Below are 17351 nucleotides of genomic sequence, written 5' to 3'. Positions count from 1 at the left end.
CGTATTTTCAAAGCGCTGCAGAATTATGCATGCCTCCTATGATGTAGGTACCTTGATTAAATCTTGCACAACCAGCACCATGCTCTCCCAACGTAGTTACACAAACCTTTGTGCTTTTGTGTACACCAAACCGGTTGGCTATAAGTTGGTATTCTGCACAGCTGCCAAGTTTATACAGTGCAAATCATCAGGGGTCCAGGAGTACAGACGGTGACATCCTGGGGACGCAGTAGATCATGCAGCTCTATGAAAGATCTTCAGGACTCTCTCCATTCTACATCACTGAAATCCATCAGAACCACCCACTCCCACCAATCCTCACTCTGCATCTTCACCCAAGAACACCGCAACAACTGCATGCATTGTCTCCTTCTTTCCAACGGGTTTCCCAAAAGTAGCATTGAAGCATAGCATTTTCTAATTGCAATAGTGAAAGGCCTATGGCTGCGACAAACAATATGATGTGGTACAGCAGAATCATGGCCGTTATTGTTTTGGTTAAATTTGATAGTTGATAGTTTGTTTTTTTAGCAAAAAGCTCTGATTTCAGCAATTCTCTCTGGGTAATCTAAATAAGTACTTCAGTCATATAAAAACAGGATTATTATGGGGAGTTGTCAGTTTATGCAATCATGTAAACGGCTTAAACACACTATTACTTTACTCACAGTATTGGCAATAGTAGCATTATTGTGCACATGAACATAGCCAGATATGACTAACTGAAAGCAACCTTTTTAACCACTTAAGGAAAACAAATTGCAGGTAACTGGCAAAATAATGGAAACACATTTTATTGTACTACAAATTATCTCTAGAAACATTAATTCCACTTAAAAGAGGACATCATCTGCGGCATATTCACGCCTTGCAATTCTGCACCTCCCTCACAAGAAAGTTTCCTATTGGGAGAAGCCAGTCTGGACTTTCCTCTCCATTATCAGTACGTCATGATGGGCTGAGCACTGCTTTAAAAGGGGATGAGAGGAGCTGATATGATTGGCCATGATTGACATCAGCCCCGACCGCACATGATAATTTTTTTTTTTTTTTTTTTTATGTTTGTCTTTATGCATTGTCTATAAACTTTTCATTTTTAATCAGGCCTTTTTCCTTTGTGTGGCTTTTAATTATCTTTGCTGTTGGTTCATTTTTATCGGTTTTTATGCTCCTGTTTTTCTTTTACTCTATAGCACTTTGAGATTTGCTTCTAATGAAAAGTGCATTACAAATTAAATGCATTATTATTATTGTTAAATGTATTATTTACTCCTCCTAATCCAACCCCTTTTACAACTGCACCGCAGGTGGACCACCTCTGCACCAATACAAGTCTACTACAAACCATACAAGTCTAGTCTAGTGTATGCAATGGCTATCATGTCCCCTAGATATAATACCCAATAGACTCTTGAAACAAGTTATGGCAACTATTTCCTTATTATTCTTTCTATCATAAACAGTTCCCCGGCCACTGGCTGTGTCCTATTATATTTCAGACCTGTATGTGTCCAACCTATTCTTGAAAAGCCTGGTATGGACTATTTCAGATCTATTTTTAAACTCTAGAGAATTCAAGAAAAATGTTAAACAATTACATCATTACACAAGCAGAAAAGAAAAAAGCCACTTGAAAACTTTGAAGACTGCAGAGGTACAAGAGATCTTCTTTTAACAGCAAATACTGGCGTATGGCCTACTTGAGTTCTGAAGATACATCTTAATTGATTATTTTGCAGATGATTTAGTTTTAATAATTTAGATTTTGTTCTCTTTATGCTCCCACTTGGAAACATAATTTGCAGACATATTTCTTTCCAACCTAATGCTGATTATACATGACTGCATTTGCCTGTAAAATCCAGAGATATGCATGGGCTTGATACTGTAGACTCTTTTGCAGATATTAAATGCTGAAATGTGTCAAAACATTCTTCGACTTTATATGGATAAATGCAACGTTGTTATATTTGTCCCACCAAATGCAACTTTCAACTTTGATAATTCATGAAAATCTTTGCAATGTGGCAAAAAATATCAACCAACTGGCAGAAATCTTCTTCAAAAAGTCATTTTTCATCTGGGAGTCTGAATTTTATGAGAATCAATTCCCAGGAGTTGTTTTGTATAATTTCCACCAATTTAGAAAATTATGGCAGTTGAAATTTAGAATAAATTTTAAGATTTTACTGATTACTTTTAAGATTGTGTTATGAGTGTTGCCCAAACTTACATTATGAAGCTTCTTAATCTATATGTACAAAGTGAAGTATTATATCAAAAGACAAATCCCTTTTGACTATTACAAAATTTAGATAAGAGAAAAACGATTATTGAGCATTATTAGAGAACCTTAACTTTAACCCTTGACCCTTAGCCTAAGGAAATACGATGTGCAGACAAAACTGAAAACTATTTTTTTATAAGCAGACATTGAACTGATTAAATGCATTGCATTATGTAGTTTCTAAAAATGTTTAATGTCCAATATGATTTATATTTTGTAACAAGCCACTTAGCAGTTGCTGAACTGATGGATGCTCTTTCAAGCAGAAGAAGAAGAAGAAGAAGAAGGTTTTTATTACCATGATATTACTTCTATAGTCTTGTGCTATTTCTGCTCTGTAACTTTTGTTTAATTGTTCATTTAATGTGGTTTAGCATGCCATATTAAAGTCATTTTCTTTTGCTTGATATTCTTTAAATATAAAATCTATATTGTATTGTGCATGGGCCAAAATCTATACAGCTATTCTATGTATTACACTGTGATCTTAGCCAAGTAAACGTCTCACATTTGTTTATCTCCACTGTCAATAGTTACTGTAAAAATGAATAATTTGTTATACCCCACAACCGGACGACTTGTGTGTTAAAATCTTCAGGTTACGTACCTGTTTGAGCTGTGTGATGACTTCCTGTGTGTTTGCAGTGGCGATGATGGCCCTGTTGCTCCCTGGGCTGAGCTGCAGGGACAGAGACAGTCCAGATACCAACTGCACCCCCAGCTCTGTCACACTCACTTTATCATCCAGCACCCTGATGCTCCTCTCAGCCAGCACCGATGATGACACAGGGGACAGCACCTGCAACACACACACACTTAATTCCTCTGTACAGCAGGTGCACGTACACATGTACAGTATATACACTACCAGTCAAACATTTGGACATACACATTTGTCTTTATTTGTACTATTTTCCACATTTTAGAATAATAGTAAAGACATCAAAACTATGAAATAACCCAAATGGAATCATGCAGTGACCAAAAAAGTGTTAAACAAATCAAAACTATCTTATATTTTAGATTCTTTAAAGTAGCCGCCCTTTGCCTTGATGGAAAGACAAAGGCTTTGGAAAGAAATTCATACATAGGCATCAACTTCACTATTTATATTTGTCTAAGAAACAGATTTCAAGCATTTAAGCATAAGCCTTTAGATCAAAATGGCTTTAAGATAATGAAAAACAGTACATTCAATCAGGTGTGTCCAAACTTTTGACTGGTAGTGTACAATGCACTAAAACCTCTATAACCACACACACACACACACACACACACACCTCATGACTCACCTGTAGAGTAGTAGTGCCCATAGCCCGTCCCTGCAGCACCACACCAGCCTGCAGCCTGGCCACATCAGGATCTACCACCTTCAGAGAGTGGCGCACCAAGTTGGTCACATCCACCTGCCAATCAGGAGGGAGTAAAAATACTCAGCAATTAAGTTGCAGAATATGTAATGAAATTAAAAGAAACTGCGTTAATTTTATTACATCCTTAGCCAAAGCTTATATTACAAAAAACTATTAAATGGATTTTCAAAAGATTGTGGTAACAAGGGGTCTGCTCATTATGCTTCCAGTGATTCAATTTATATTTCCTGTAATTAAACTAAACTTCTAAACCACTGTTTTTAATTCTTGGAACATGGGATTTTATTTATTTCCTGGCAACAATAGGAACAACAAATCTTGTTCCAGGAGGTAAAGACTGGAGGCATAAAAGATGCCAAATCCTGTTAGTAAGTGCTGGCACTTCAGCTTTGGTTTTGGCTGTTGAGCCTGTTTACCTGCCAGTCAGGCCCCAGGAAGTGGTCGACGGGCTCCACCCCAGAGAGAGGGTCTGGCAGCACCTCAGAAGCAGACTGGGCTATGAAGGGTGTGAGAATTCGGAGCAGAGAGTGTTGGTACTGCAGCATGCAACCCCTGCCCTTCCTCATCTCCTCCTCTTCCTCACTGTCCCATGTTGACCTGACACACACATGGATGTACACACACACACACACACACACACACACAGACACACACACACACACACACACAAGCACATTGACAAAAATGCAAACAAAGAGAATTAGTCAAATGCTCTAAAAACAGTATAAGTACAGTATCACTGAGAATGAAACCAGCTATTATAATTGTATGTACAAAGCACAAAACTCATATTTACAGACATATAATTATTCTACACTAAAGTGTTGTTTCTGTGTGATTACCATTTCAACATGGCATGATTGAATTTAAATGAGTGGTATACTAAGGGACAATTCAAAATGCATTGCCATTAAGCTAACAAGGGAAGGTCTACAATGACAAACTGGCCATAGAAGTATGTGGAATCAATAATTACCAGTTCAAAAACAGGTTCTGATGTTAATTTAAGTTTAGTTCTGGTCTTCTTTTCTCTTAATTTTTACCTTGGCCAAATTGGTGAATTTACTGAGTAAGGCATAATGGGCCTTATTCATAAAACGTGTTTGATCAGATTTGATCTCAAAGTGTACTTAAGAACGTTTCCATGAACATTTCACCATTCATTATGTTTTTTTTCTTCCCTGAATTTGTTCCTGGGTACGTTCAAAATGTGTGTTTAGAGCATGTGTGAGGGCAGATAGATTTCTCTGAGGACTGAAGAGTTTTCTACTTAAAACGTTTTAATCTTTATTTAAAGTCACTTTAAGTAGTTATAGACCTCATATTAACAACAAAATGTGTATCACAGCATTTGTAAGCCTAAATACGCTACTGATAATAAGCGTATTAACAAAGCTATATGAACAAATTCATTGTCATAATAGACAATTACGTTCAATTGGAAACATATGTTTAGGTGACTGATTAACTGATTAATTATGACAAAAAGACCCACAAGGGTGCAGTCAAACCCGACAATGGTACATCCGCTGTTACTGGAGCAGCCTTGGGGACAGAGCGAGTCTTTAGGGACCGCAGAGATATCTGAGAGCGATGGATGGCTCATGATGTAATTTAGACTTTCAAGGACAATTCTCCTGAATCTCTGCAACACCCTGGAGCTAAAACTGACCAGGAGAGTAAAAAAGGTCCCAGCCTGTCCCTCCACATGTCCCAGTGCTGTTTGCTGAGGCAGATATGTGATCGGGCCGGTGTATCACAGCCATCCATCAGCATCATTAAAGACTAACTAAACCCAAATCTGCATGCTACTGAAATTACCATCTGCTATTGGCTGATCTTTGCTGCCATGTCACCACCTGTTGTACTCTATAGAAGGTGACATCACCTATAGCACCAAAGATCAGCCAATAGCAGATGGCAGTTTCAGTAGCATGCTTTTTGGAGTTTAGTTACTCTTTACGCTGGCACCCTAATATATCAAACTTCCATATTCTGCAGTAGAACAGACTCAAATAAAAACAGATTTCCATGCTATTGTCGGCCTGCCAAACAGCATAGGAACAATAGACTCTAGCCTACACATGTGCACATCAAAGCACCCTCTCCAAAAGCATTTTCCCTTTTTAAATCACAACCACACACAAACAACATTCTATAAACACTCAATTAATCTGATGCCAACCTAAACCTCCTAAATGTTGTTTCCCTCGCTGGTGCTGCAGAACAGCAGGGTGGTCTTGACCAGGTGCTGCTGGAGATGCACGGCTCATTGGTAAGTGACCTTTTCCACTGACTGACTGGAAGTTAAATTAGCCAGTGTCTCAAGGCTGATGACACCTATCACCGACCCTCACACTCCTCAAGATCATTATGCTGCTTGAATTAAATCAGTGCCTTCGACTGTTAAAACTACTTCCACTCTGAGTAGCTTTAAAATGATGGTGAAAACATGGCTGGTGGATCACTGAAAGCCATTTTAGTGGCATCTTAGTTTATTTGATTGTGGTGATAATTTTGGTTTTATGTAGAATTTAAGAATTGTTTGTATTGCATAAGACATATAGTATTTGTATATTACTGGTCTGTTGTTTTTATTGTTATATTGACTCATTGACCTTGATTGGTTTTTAACCAGGTGTATTACAATATATTGTATATGTGTAACTTGTTTTAAAATGATCAAATAAATCAAATCAAATCAAATTTTCCAAATCAAATAGCTCTATAGTGCCATGCCGTCCACCCATAGCTAACACACTGCGCTTATTTCAAGTTATGCGCTTTTTAGATTCTCACTTAAGTCAAGCCATTTCTTTTCTTTTTAATTTCATCCAACGTGCAAGTCTCTGATGTTACTGAACGGACTGCATCATTCATTTATTGCCCTGCATTTTTTTATTTCTTTTTTCTCTCACTCCCGAAAACAACACTTCTATTTCAGAGTTTAAAGTTTTCGTCTCTTCACCACCACTTTTCTACAGTGCTATCTATTTGCACACAACACTCAAGTCAGCAGGCCTTTCATGGGGTTACCAGGGTGTCTACCTATGCTAATTAACTAAGCTAATTAACAGGTACATGTATCCAATTTCCAAACAATTAGCATTCATCACCAGATACATCTGAGGGCACGTACAAAATTGAGGGGTTGCGCATGTTTTATGAATCCCACGTTGCTTTTTGTAGCCATTTTTTCTCAAGAACAAAAGTAAAAAGAATTTCAGAAAAGTTTTGTAAATGAGGCCCAGTGTCTACTGTCAGTCTGTGATGTGGCTGCCAAATAGACAGCTGACATTTCTTGTGCACAAGCATGGTCTGCACACACACTCAGACACACACATACAGTATGTGCACATGCATCCAAGTACACCCAGCCACACCCACACAGTGGCATGCAGCAACACAGACATGAGAAAACTTTGGGATAATCACACATTTTGAATATGAGCCGAGACTCATGCCATTACAATCAGACTCAGTCCAGAACCACAGAAATTTGGACCTTTTATCTGGTTGTGCCTGGGGTAGATTATTAGCTTTTTTTTAGGAAAAAGGAAACCCCAAAGAATTTTTTTACCCTGGAGAAAACAAATGGTCCATCAGTGTGCCATCGTTATTAGTATCGAGCAAAAAATAATGACTTTACTGTAAGTATTGAGTGAAATCCCACTAACCTTTATCCCCGGGGCAACTGTGTTGCCTCTACAGTTTCCTCTCTATGGAGAATACCAATACACTAATGTAACTAACACAGATGTGATTATGTTTTATGACTGACAATATATATTTCTATCCATCTCTTTAATAAACATTAGAGCGTGGGTAACCATGCTAAGCTGAAGGGATTTAATGTTCCTATTCTCCAGTCTTCATAGCAACCTATTTACTGCACCATATATATTACTCTATCTCCGCAATCTAATCCATTGTGGATGTACAGTGGGTCTCCCAAGGATTTGTTGCTCAGGTCTGACAAATCCACCCAAGTGACTTTTATCCTGAGTTGAAAATGTATCGAGAGACGCGTGAATTGAGGAACGTCTTGCAGTCCCTCTTACTTGCTTATAAGTGTACTTAATAGATAACAGTATCTAACTTAAGTTTAGACTCCCAGATCAGAAAATGAACTTGGCAGTTGATTAAAATGTCCAATGAAGCACCAAAGAGGAGAACAGTAGGAAGGTGACACTGACATCTTGGCGGTCAGACATTGTTGAAATGTAGACTGTGCAGAGGTATCACCCACTTGGTAGGTAAAATATTAACCAAGTCAGTTAAAATTCTCACTGCGCCCAAGTGTTGCACTGCGCACCATGTCTGACATCCTCAGTACCACTGCACAGCCTCCTTGTGCTCAACTACCACTTTGGAATCGATGTATAAAAAGTGTAGGGTCAGAACTGATCGGGCCTTACCTCCTGTTGCTGGTTGTAACCGGGACCCTCCAGCCCTTGATCTGGCTGAGCTCGGGGTCGGCCATGTCAATGAGCAGGGGCAGACGGGGCATCCACACACTCATCTCCAGCTGGGCGCTCAGGAAGCTGTAGGTGAAGTTGAGCAACACCCTGCTCTTCCCTCGCGTCTCCTTCCCATTCACGTACACATAGTCACAGCGCTCTGACACCTGGACAAGACAGACGAGAGAGAGAGAGGGAGGAGAAGGAGAATGAAAGAGACACAGTGAGACAGAGTGACAGAATCACGACTACTCTGACACAAAATAATTAGAAATTACTCTAATTAAATGCACATTCATGTGCTTGGGGGGACATTTTTTAATTTTCAGCCCCATGGACAATGAATGAGAAAGTTTTCAGTGAGGAACTGACAAAGAAAGTAGAGTGGACACACACGGGCAGCCATACAAATAAGCTAAAAAAAAAAAAAAGCAGTTACAGATTTTATTCATAAAATAACTACTTCCAAAGTCTGGCCAGGGAATCCAGACTATGTTTCTGTTTATGTCATGTAAATTTACGACTGTGGTCTCTGTGAAACTGTTACTGAATAAAAAATTAGTTTTGCCCCATGACTGTTCCTGTAGTGCTGTATGGAGGAGCACTGCAGTCCCCACCAGCAGGAGCAGTGTGGTGGGACACAGCAGTTGGTGTGTCTTATTTAACATTGGAGGCCTATCTCCACAGCCGCCTCACTTATCTTAACAAACCAGCAGCTCCACAGAGGTAATTGCAGAGCACTAGACTGGAGAATAGAGTGTAGCACTGGAGGGGGAGGCAAAAAGGGGGAGGCATAAAAAAGAGAGGACAAAAGCAAAGGAAAGAGAGGACGGGAGGGGGTATAACACTTCCAGGGTAAGTCAAACTGTGAACTCCTGTGGAAATGTTGAGGGAAACCAATCTCCTAAGACCTTTTCCCATCATACTGATCAATTCTGGCAAAATATCTCTTATGTCTCGCTTGCCTGGATGCGTGACACTCCAAAAATCAACCCCATAAGCACCCAAAGAATGTCACATCAATTGCCTGCTCTAATGGCACGTTGCTAAAAAAAAGATGTAAATGAAAATGATCTTAAGTCACACCTTCCCCTTACAGTTTTGATGCTTCATTGGTCATTGTTTTAGCACTTCCTTGTTTACTCTTTGCCAGCTGCCTGTCTACATGTGCCACTGTGTAAAGTAGTGCAAAATAAATAGTGAAAGTTGTCAGACCATGGATAAACTGAAAAATAAAAATATACCTGTGTCATTACAGAGCGGGGAATCAATGTGGGTGTTTTTGGTGTTGGTTTTTTTTGTGTCCACTGGCCCGATAGGACTGTATTAGAGAGTCAAATTCACAAGATTTTGGTCAGAATCGATTGGTACGATGAAAAATGATGGGAAAATAGGGTCCAGGTCAAAAATGAGGTTGGAATAGAGGTTTCTATTCCGACTTAACTGCGTGTGTGTGTGTGTGTGTGTGTGTGTGTGTCCATCCACACACGTCTGGTCTTATGTTTGTATGTGTACATGTCTGAGCATTAATGCACTGTGTGAATCAGTAAATACTGTATGTGTGTGTGTGTGTGTGTGTGTGTGTGTGTGTGTGGGTATGACTTAAGTCACTTTCAGGGACACATACCAGACTTAAGACCAGTTGATTAGGGACGGCTTGTGCAATTGGGGACAAAAGCCATGTCCCCAATTGGTAAAAAGCTGATTTTTGGGTCAGTGGTTAAGGTTAGAGTTAGGTTAAGGTCAGGGTAAGAGTTAGGGTTAGGGTTAGGCAAGTAGTGGTTATGGTTAGGGTAAGTCTCCAGGAAATGAATGTAAGTCTATGTAAATATATGAAAATATGTAAATGTGTGTGTGTGTGTGTGTGTGTGTGTGAGGGGTCATGCATACATTTGCGAGTGTATGTGAGATTCTAGATGTGTGATGAACACTATCTCTGGTACAGAGATAACCCGCAGGTAGCAGTTGTACTATAAAAGAGAGAGAGCCTGCAATTTCACCCTTTAACTTAAACCGGTCAATGGCTTTCCTCTAAGAGGGGTCAGTGACCGCAGGCAGCGTCAGAGACAGTTGAGAGACATAATAATAACTGGATTAAGTTCCACTACCGTTATAGAAGTCATTACAAACTCATTCTCTGTCCCTCTCTGGCTGCCTCTTTCCCACTCTCTCACACAGGCTTACACACACACACTGTCTCACACTCACAAAGCTAGTGAGTGACATGTCGTCTAATGGAAAACAACATAATTCTGTTTCTTTTTCTATCATTCTCTCTCTCTTTCTCTCTCTCTCTCTCTCTCTGCAAAACATCTCTTTCTCTACTCCCACTGTCCTAGTAACATGGATCCATTACACAAATCACTGTGCTTAGGGCTTGAGTGGTGGGATCATGAGCTCCGTCTCTAATGCCATATGGGAGAGTCTGCTTTTATCCACGATGCTCTGACACACACAGGGTCTAGTGCTGGACCTGTTGAGTATGATGTTTCTGAGGCGTCATACACAAAGCAACCTGATGGCATATACGTACAGCAGCATCACCACAATGTATTTTGTTTTTCAATGCCTCCAAATTCATTTTAACCCCTCGCACCCTGTGTTTCCCCTTAAATTTCCACTTAAGTAGTTTCAAAGTTAGGATAAACATTTCCCATACTGTACGATAATGTTACATAGTCTGTATCTGCTCATTCCAACGCTTCACTGAAGGTATGGCACGCTTAAATTGAGTGAAATATTCAAATCCAATTACATGAAATGGAAAAAATCTTGATGTTTGTGCACCATTTCATACACATTTCCCTATAATTCAGCATGACATATTTGGTATCTTTGGAAAGCTTTGGATCTTTTCCTCTTAGGAAATGCTGCTTAAGTCAGTGGTTTTCAAAGTGAGGACTAGGGAATCCCAAGCAAAATAAAGGCTAATTTCATTTTCCTATTATTCATTTACAAGAGCACCTAGCCATCAGTTTATTTGGGGATACTGGGTATGTAAAATGTTTGAGAACCCCTGATTTGACTTACCTTGAGTACATCCTCCTCTGTAGACCTACAGCTGGTGTAGTTGGTGACATCGGTGACTGAGCCATCGGCCTCCACAGCCAGAGTTTTCACTGGGACTGACACCGTCTTACCAGTCAACACTGCAGTGTTCAGGATATCACTGTTCTGTATAGGGAGGAAAGGGCAGATAGAGAGACTCAGGGTTAGATAGCTAGGTAGGTACAGAATCACAGACAGACACAGACAGACAGACAGAGAGACAGACAGACAGACAGTGTGCTATCTTGCTAGACAGGCAGAATTTAACTGCTTCGTTCTGATTCCATGTGAGACTCAAAGCAGACAGACAGGAGGTTAATTAGAAATGCAACTGTTTTAGAAGGCAGTCATTTTACACATTTGCATTTTCTGTGTTTTAGACCCATGCCCATGAGAAACTTGTCTGAATATCCTACTGGAATAACACAGGATAGATGCACGATGGGGTTGGTCTGCAAAGGCTACCAAATGCTCTCACACATTACATAGATGTAACACACACACACACACACAGATACGCACACACACACACTGAAAAATATTTGTATGATGTAAGATTTCTATGATGATACATGCATGTGCAGGTGTTTTCTTTCTCTCTCTCTCTCTCTCTCTCTCTCTCTCTCTCTCTCTCCCTCTCTCACACATACACACACACACACCTGAATGAAAATAATAAATCTTCAAATCCTCTACTACGTTATACCAAGCACACACCAACAATATTACTCACACTAACACCTAAACCTGATTACATTTCAACTCGTCCAACCCATTTCCCTACCTTGTACATCTATGTCAATGCTTAGCAGCAGCTTAGCTCTTATACATCCTGTAAGTTGTCATCAACCCCCATCTAGCTTTTCCTTTACACTTTTAAATCCTCCTTCAACACGGATTTACGGAAGTACTTTCCAGTTGATAAATTCTCTAATAACCTCTTTTTAATCTATTATAGGTGGCGCAGTGCGTATGTATGTGTGTGTGTGTGTGTGTGTGTGTGTGTGTGTGTGTGTAAGAATCTCTGGGTGATCAGTTTTTTCTCCTGATGCTTGCGGACTAAGCGTCAGGCAGCAACTCGGCAGATGTTCCCTGGCAGCCTCACATCCTGAACTCTGTCGGCTTGACAGCTGCTGACCGCAATTCCAAAAGGACATGCTCTAGTTCAGACTCCGACACTGACCCAAACATAAGCCACTGAATGAGGGTAGAACAAAATCAGAGAGCAACATCGGTGCTCCAGGGTGCCACGACTACCGCACTGAGAGATCTTGCCGTTTGATGCTTTGATGCTTTCACAGGCTCCGCGAGAGTCTGGCGCGCAGCAATCAAGCGCAGCTCAAGTCGTCAGCTCTCTATTTGAAATCTTTTTCCAAAACAGTATTTTTTTTACATGAGCGTTCATTCATTCATCGCATCTACCTGCTTATTCCTTTTCAGGGTCACAGCGGGGGACCGGAGCGTATCCCAGCATGCATTGCGCTGGGAAGGCTGGGAAACACCCTGGACAGGCTGCCAGTCCATCACAGAAGTAACACACACTCCATTCCATTCACACCAATTTAGAGTCTCCAGTCCACCTGACTTGTGTGTCTTGTCACTGTGGGAGTGGGACTGTTTTTCAACATTTTTGCCTATTTAATAGATTTTCTTGTTTTGTTTCTTATTTTTTTTTTTTTTGTTGTCGTTACATGTTTTAAATAAACAGATATAACATAACCCACATGAACACGGGGAGAACATGCAAACTCCACACAGAAAGGGCCGGGAATCCAACCCACAACCTCCTTGATGTGAGACAACAGTGTTCGCCACTGAGCCACCGTGCCTCCTGCCGTTAATAATAATTCATTGCAAAGGGTTGCATCAGTTTATTTCCCTACAAGCAACTTTTTTTTTAGTGTGATAAAAGTTTTCAGTGGTGGTGGTGGTGGTGGTTCCAGGGAGGTTTAAACTATAATCGGTTCTGCGATGAATAAGCGAATGCAGTTACACACATTTTGAATCAATTTAAGGGAAAATAGCCACAGCTTGCTTATTAAACAGGCTTGTTCACTCCATTGTTCCAAGAAACAAAAATGTTGCTTCCTCTTTTCATGTGGAGCCTGTAAATGACAGCTTGTTTGATTTAACAAGTTGAGTAGTGTACTACAAAATAGCCTACTCAATCTCCTGTCAAAACACTTATGGATCTACATTGTAGTCTCTAGTGGTTTGTGCAAAATGTAAAGGTTTTTGAGACTAGTACAACACAGCATACAATGGCAGTGGAGAATCAGTATAACCATAAAAAAAATACACCATGACCACAGTGTCATTTGCAAAGAGGCACAAGTTATTTGAGAGTTATCAACCTCTGCAATGTAGACCTATTAAATAATTTTAAATTGATGTGAAAAATGAAATGATTGATGATAAATGAAAGTAATTATTATTTTTCAAAAGGAATAATTCATTATAAAAACAGAATAAGTATGTTTTCAGGGGTTTTACTATTTGTCAGAGTTAATTGGCACATAACAACAGTAACAATATGCAGCTTTTTAAAAAGCCAAAATTACTTTTAAAGATTTCGTGTCTGCCTTTTGTTTTATATCAATATCGTTTGATATATGACAAAACGCAGGACAGATCATACAAAGCGCGGCATACAGTTGCTCATTGTTTGAAGATGAATGTAATTCTGCACTGCACTGTTATGTGGAAAAAAACCTTACAAATCTAGATGGCAGAACAAAGAGCAGAAAACATTATCACAGCAGGTTGTGCCAGTGGTTCAGTATGAACAGGAGCGCACTACTGGCATCCACTCACAGGTGAAATGACTGCGTATTTGAGTTGTAACCCAACTTTGAGTGTCTGTGACGCCGGTGGTTGTCTCTCCCTTGTTTTTCCTTCAAGGGCATTATCAGGAAGTTTAGCCTCTGAAACTCTGTTACCCTGGCAATGAAGGCCAACTTCATTAAGACTGAGTGAGGTAGCGTGAGACCCTCGCCTGCCCCGCTTTGCTGTTCCGTGCGAGGAAGCCAAGTGACCTGGCATGGGGCCTCTCTACAATTAACAGATCCTCGCCCCATCTGATACTCTCTCTGGGGCGCTTGACTTCACTTAATACACTTTGCAGGGCCTTTATAGCATCCTCAGCCTCCTCCTCCCTAAAACAGCACAGATGAGACTATACAATAGACGTGATTCACATAATTCACTGTCACAACAACAGCTTTTTCAGAATCAAGCAGCTAGGGTTTTAACTAGTGCTAAGAAGAGATCATATATCCCCAAGTTTAGCGTCTCTCCACTGGTTACCAGTTAGATATAGAATTAATATTAAGATTTCATTGAACACATTTAAAGCATGGCTAGTTTTGGGCCCAAGTTACACTGCAGAGCTCTTCCCTGTGGCCGGAGAGCAAGCTGAGATCTTCGGCTCCTTCTAAATTTCTCTCAGTCTAGCCTCAACACTATTGGACAACCAGTGTTGACTTAATTGCATGTCCCAGGGAAGTTAATTCTCTGCACACTGCGAAGGGAATGTTAGCAGCACAAAAATCATAAGCAGTAAATGCATGACAGTATGAAAGTATGACAGTATCTAGCATAGATGAATGGAGACAAAATTAATAAACAAACAAGCACACACACTGTGACTCATACAGACACACGTATACTTACATGTACACATACACACACAGAAACACTGAAATTCAACAGTACACAAATACACACAGATATACAGTAGGTTCTCACCATGACCAGAGGCGCCAGCCCCACATAGTCTCTCTGGGTGGTGAATATCCGCATTATGCCGACATCTTTGACGTTCCCTGGCAACTCCAGACGCCAGGAGACTATTTGACTTTCAGCGTGCTCTGAAACGTCTTTCGGCACAAAGTCCAGCTGTAACACCTCCAGCAGACCCCTGTTCAGTGATGAAGTGGTAAAATAAAATGTGGTTAAAATACAGAAAAGCTGCAGTTAGAGGTTCAGGAGACTTGATACACTTTATAACTGAAACTATATTATGTGTTTAGCAATTCATTCTCATTAAACCAATGCAAACAGTTCTCCCACTGAAGGTCTAGTGGAGAGCCTGTCTCATCTCGTATTGATATTCAGTCAACAAGGTTTTGTAAAGATGAGCCATCTAGTTACAAGAGTGTTGTACATTTACTATTCACTCAGACCTCTAAATAGCAAAATCAAAGCTCGATATCACAGGAACTGAATGAACTAAACAGAATTGTTTCAGAGGTTTCCTGACTTATGTAGTATTGTAGAGTGAAACAAACATGAGCTAGAACTTCAGTTAGTCTGGGCTAACATGCATGTTTGATCCCCATTACAACTAAATATTCTTGATTAAGGCCTTCATTTGGAAGGTAAGGTAGGACTTTAACACTCTGATGCAAGTGACAACTCAAAAATTAAAATATAAATATAAATGTAAAAACTGTAATATTATTATCCATCCAATGACATTATTGAAAATACACCTATAGTACCCAGTAGGGACAGGTTAGTTGTCATATGCTATATAGATAGCAATGCAGCCTTGTGAGTGTGGGAGAGAAAATCCCATCTTGTTTAAACTTTTACAAGGGAATGAGAATGAAAAATACACAAAAGGACAATTATTGTCAAGTAGTACAATATCTTGAGCCTGAAGCCAGATGAGGAAGCAGGTGAAGTGCAAGTATTTGACTACAAAAATGAAGGAGATGAGAACAACTATGAAGTTGTGCTGGACAAACTGCAGAAATACTTTGTACCAGAAGTGAATGTGATACATGAGAGGGCTCGTTTCCACCAGCGCATGCAAAAACAAGTCAAGAGAGTGGAAGAATATATAGTTTACATGAGCTGGCAGAGATTATGGTAAAAAAAAAAATTGTCACAGAAATTGCAAATGATGTCTCATTTGATGCTAGAGAGAGCGTGTAGGCATGCCTGCCAGTCGGAACAGATCAAAGGGCAATTTTCAGAACAGAGCGTGAAGGAGCTGTGGCACTGTGTGAAGTTGTGCGCAAAGCAAAACGAGGAAGCTCTGTGCGGTCAAAAGTCGCATTAAAAAATGAAAAAAGGAACAAATGTGGAAATCAGCGGCAACAAGGGCAGAGACAATCACACCCGGAATATACAGCAGATGGAAAATGTTCACGTTGTGGCAAAAAGCGCTTAAAGACTGATCACTGTGCAGCAAGAAAGTGCAGTAAATGTGATGAGAGGCCATTAAGTGGATATGTGTCACACTCTATAAGTCAATGATGTAAATGCAGATGGCAATGATGGAAATGAGCAAAAGACATTTTTTCTAGGTGCCATTACTTATGTATAGGACTCAAGTAAGCCTTCGACGGTGCAGTTACAGATTCAAAATACTCACACACATGCATTTTCAAATCTAAAAGCACAGCCTAATCTGACATATGTAAAACCATTCTAGATGGGCCAGGGAGTAGACTCACAAGCACTGGAAAATTCCTAGCTGCAACACGCTATTATATGAGTTCAATGTCATTTAAGACCCATCAGTCAACAATTTTCTAGGCAGTAATGTTTCAAAAGCCATGGCCTGAGCTTTCAGATCAGTCTGAAAGCCACTCCGGTGAAGATCAAACTCTGTCACCACAGCAAGAAGAAAATCAGTCCCTTTACTCACAAAGGTAAAGCAGGTGCTGGATTGTGTGGTACAGTGTGGTACCGAGGAAGACTGGTCAAGTGTGAATCTCCAGCTTACCCAGTCATACCCAGAATTAATGATATTCTGCCTAATTTAGCTAATGCTAAGGTGTTCTACCTGCTTGACATTAGTTAGTTAGTTAGTTAGTTAGTTAGTTAGTTAGTTTATTGTCCCCGGGGGGAAATTATTTTCCACAAAACTGTACATCACAAGGAGAACCAACAATACACTTTACACACCTCATCACACAACAATACCAGGCAGTAACAATACATAAAGTATAACACAGCAGCACATAATAGTAGCGGGCAAAAACAACATAAAAAGACAAGACTCATAGTTCCCTCAGCGAGTCACCCTGCTTAGGGCTGCTATGGCTGCGGGTATCAGGCTTTTGCCAAAGCGAGCCCTTCTGCACCTGCGCCCAGAGGGCAGTACAGTGAAGTGGCGATTGAGTGGGTATGTGATGTCCAGTGCTACTGTATTTGCAAAGCATGTGATGG

At 40.1% G+C, this 17351-nt stretch overlaps 1 protein-coding gene across 1 annotated transcript in view; it reads right to left on the bottom strand.

Annotated features, from left to right (window-relative positions):
* LOC139658371 (transmembrane protein 132D) overlaps window positions 1-17351 on the bottom strand; it is a 43926-nt gene that overhangs the window by 5591 nt on the left and 20984 nt on the right. Inside the window, exons 4-9 of the mRNA XM_071536485.1 lie at window positions 14916-15087; window positions 11151-11294; window positions 8079-8287; window positions 4077-4257; window positions 3580-3693; window positions 2895-3086 (exon numbers count right to left, since the gene is read on the bottom strand). Of these exons, the coding sequence (XP_071392586.1) occupies window positions 2895-3086; window positions 3580-3693; window positions 4077-4257; window positions 8079-8287; window positions 11151-11294; window positions 14916-15087 (1012 nt within the window). The remainder of the gene's footprint in view (window positions 1-2894; window positions 3087-3579; window positions 3694-4076; window positions 4258-8078; window positions 8288-11150; window positions 11295-14915; window positions 15088-17351) is intronic.

Source organism: Centroberyx affinis, unplaced genomic scaffold (assembly GCF_046629955.1).
Source record: "Centroberyx affinis isolate AG114_WGS23_722 - 3 ecotype Tasmania unplaced genomic scaffold, CSIRO-AGI_Caff_v1 ptg002878l_1, whole genome shotgun sequence".
Taxonomy (NCBI): domain Eukaryota; kingdom Metazoa; phylum Chordata; class Actinopteri; order Beryciformes; family Berycidae; genus Centroberyx; species Centroberyx affinis.
This window is presented reverse-complemented; position numbering and strand designations above follow the sequence as displayed.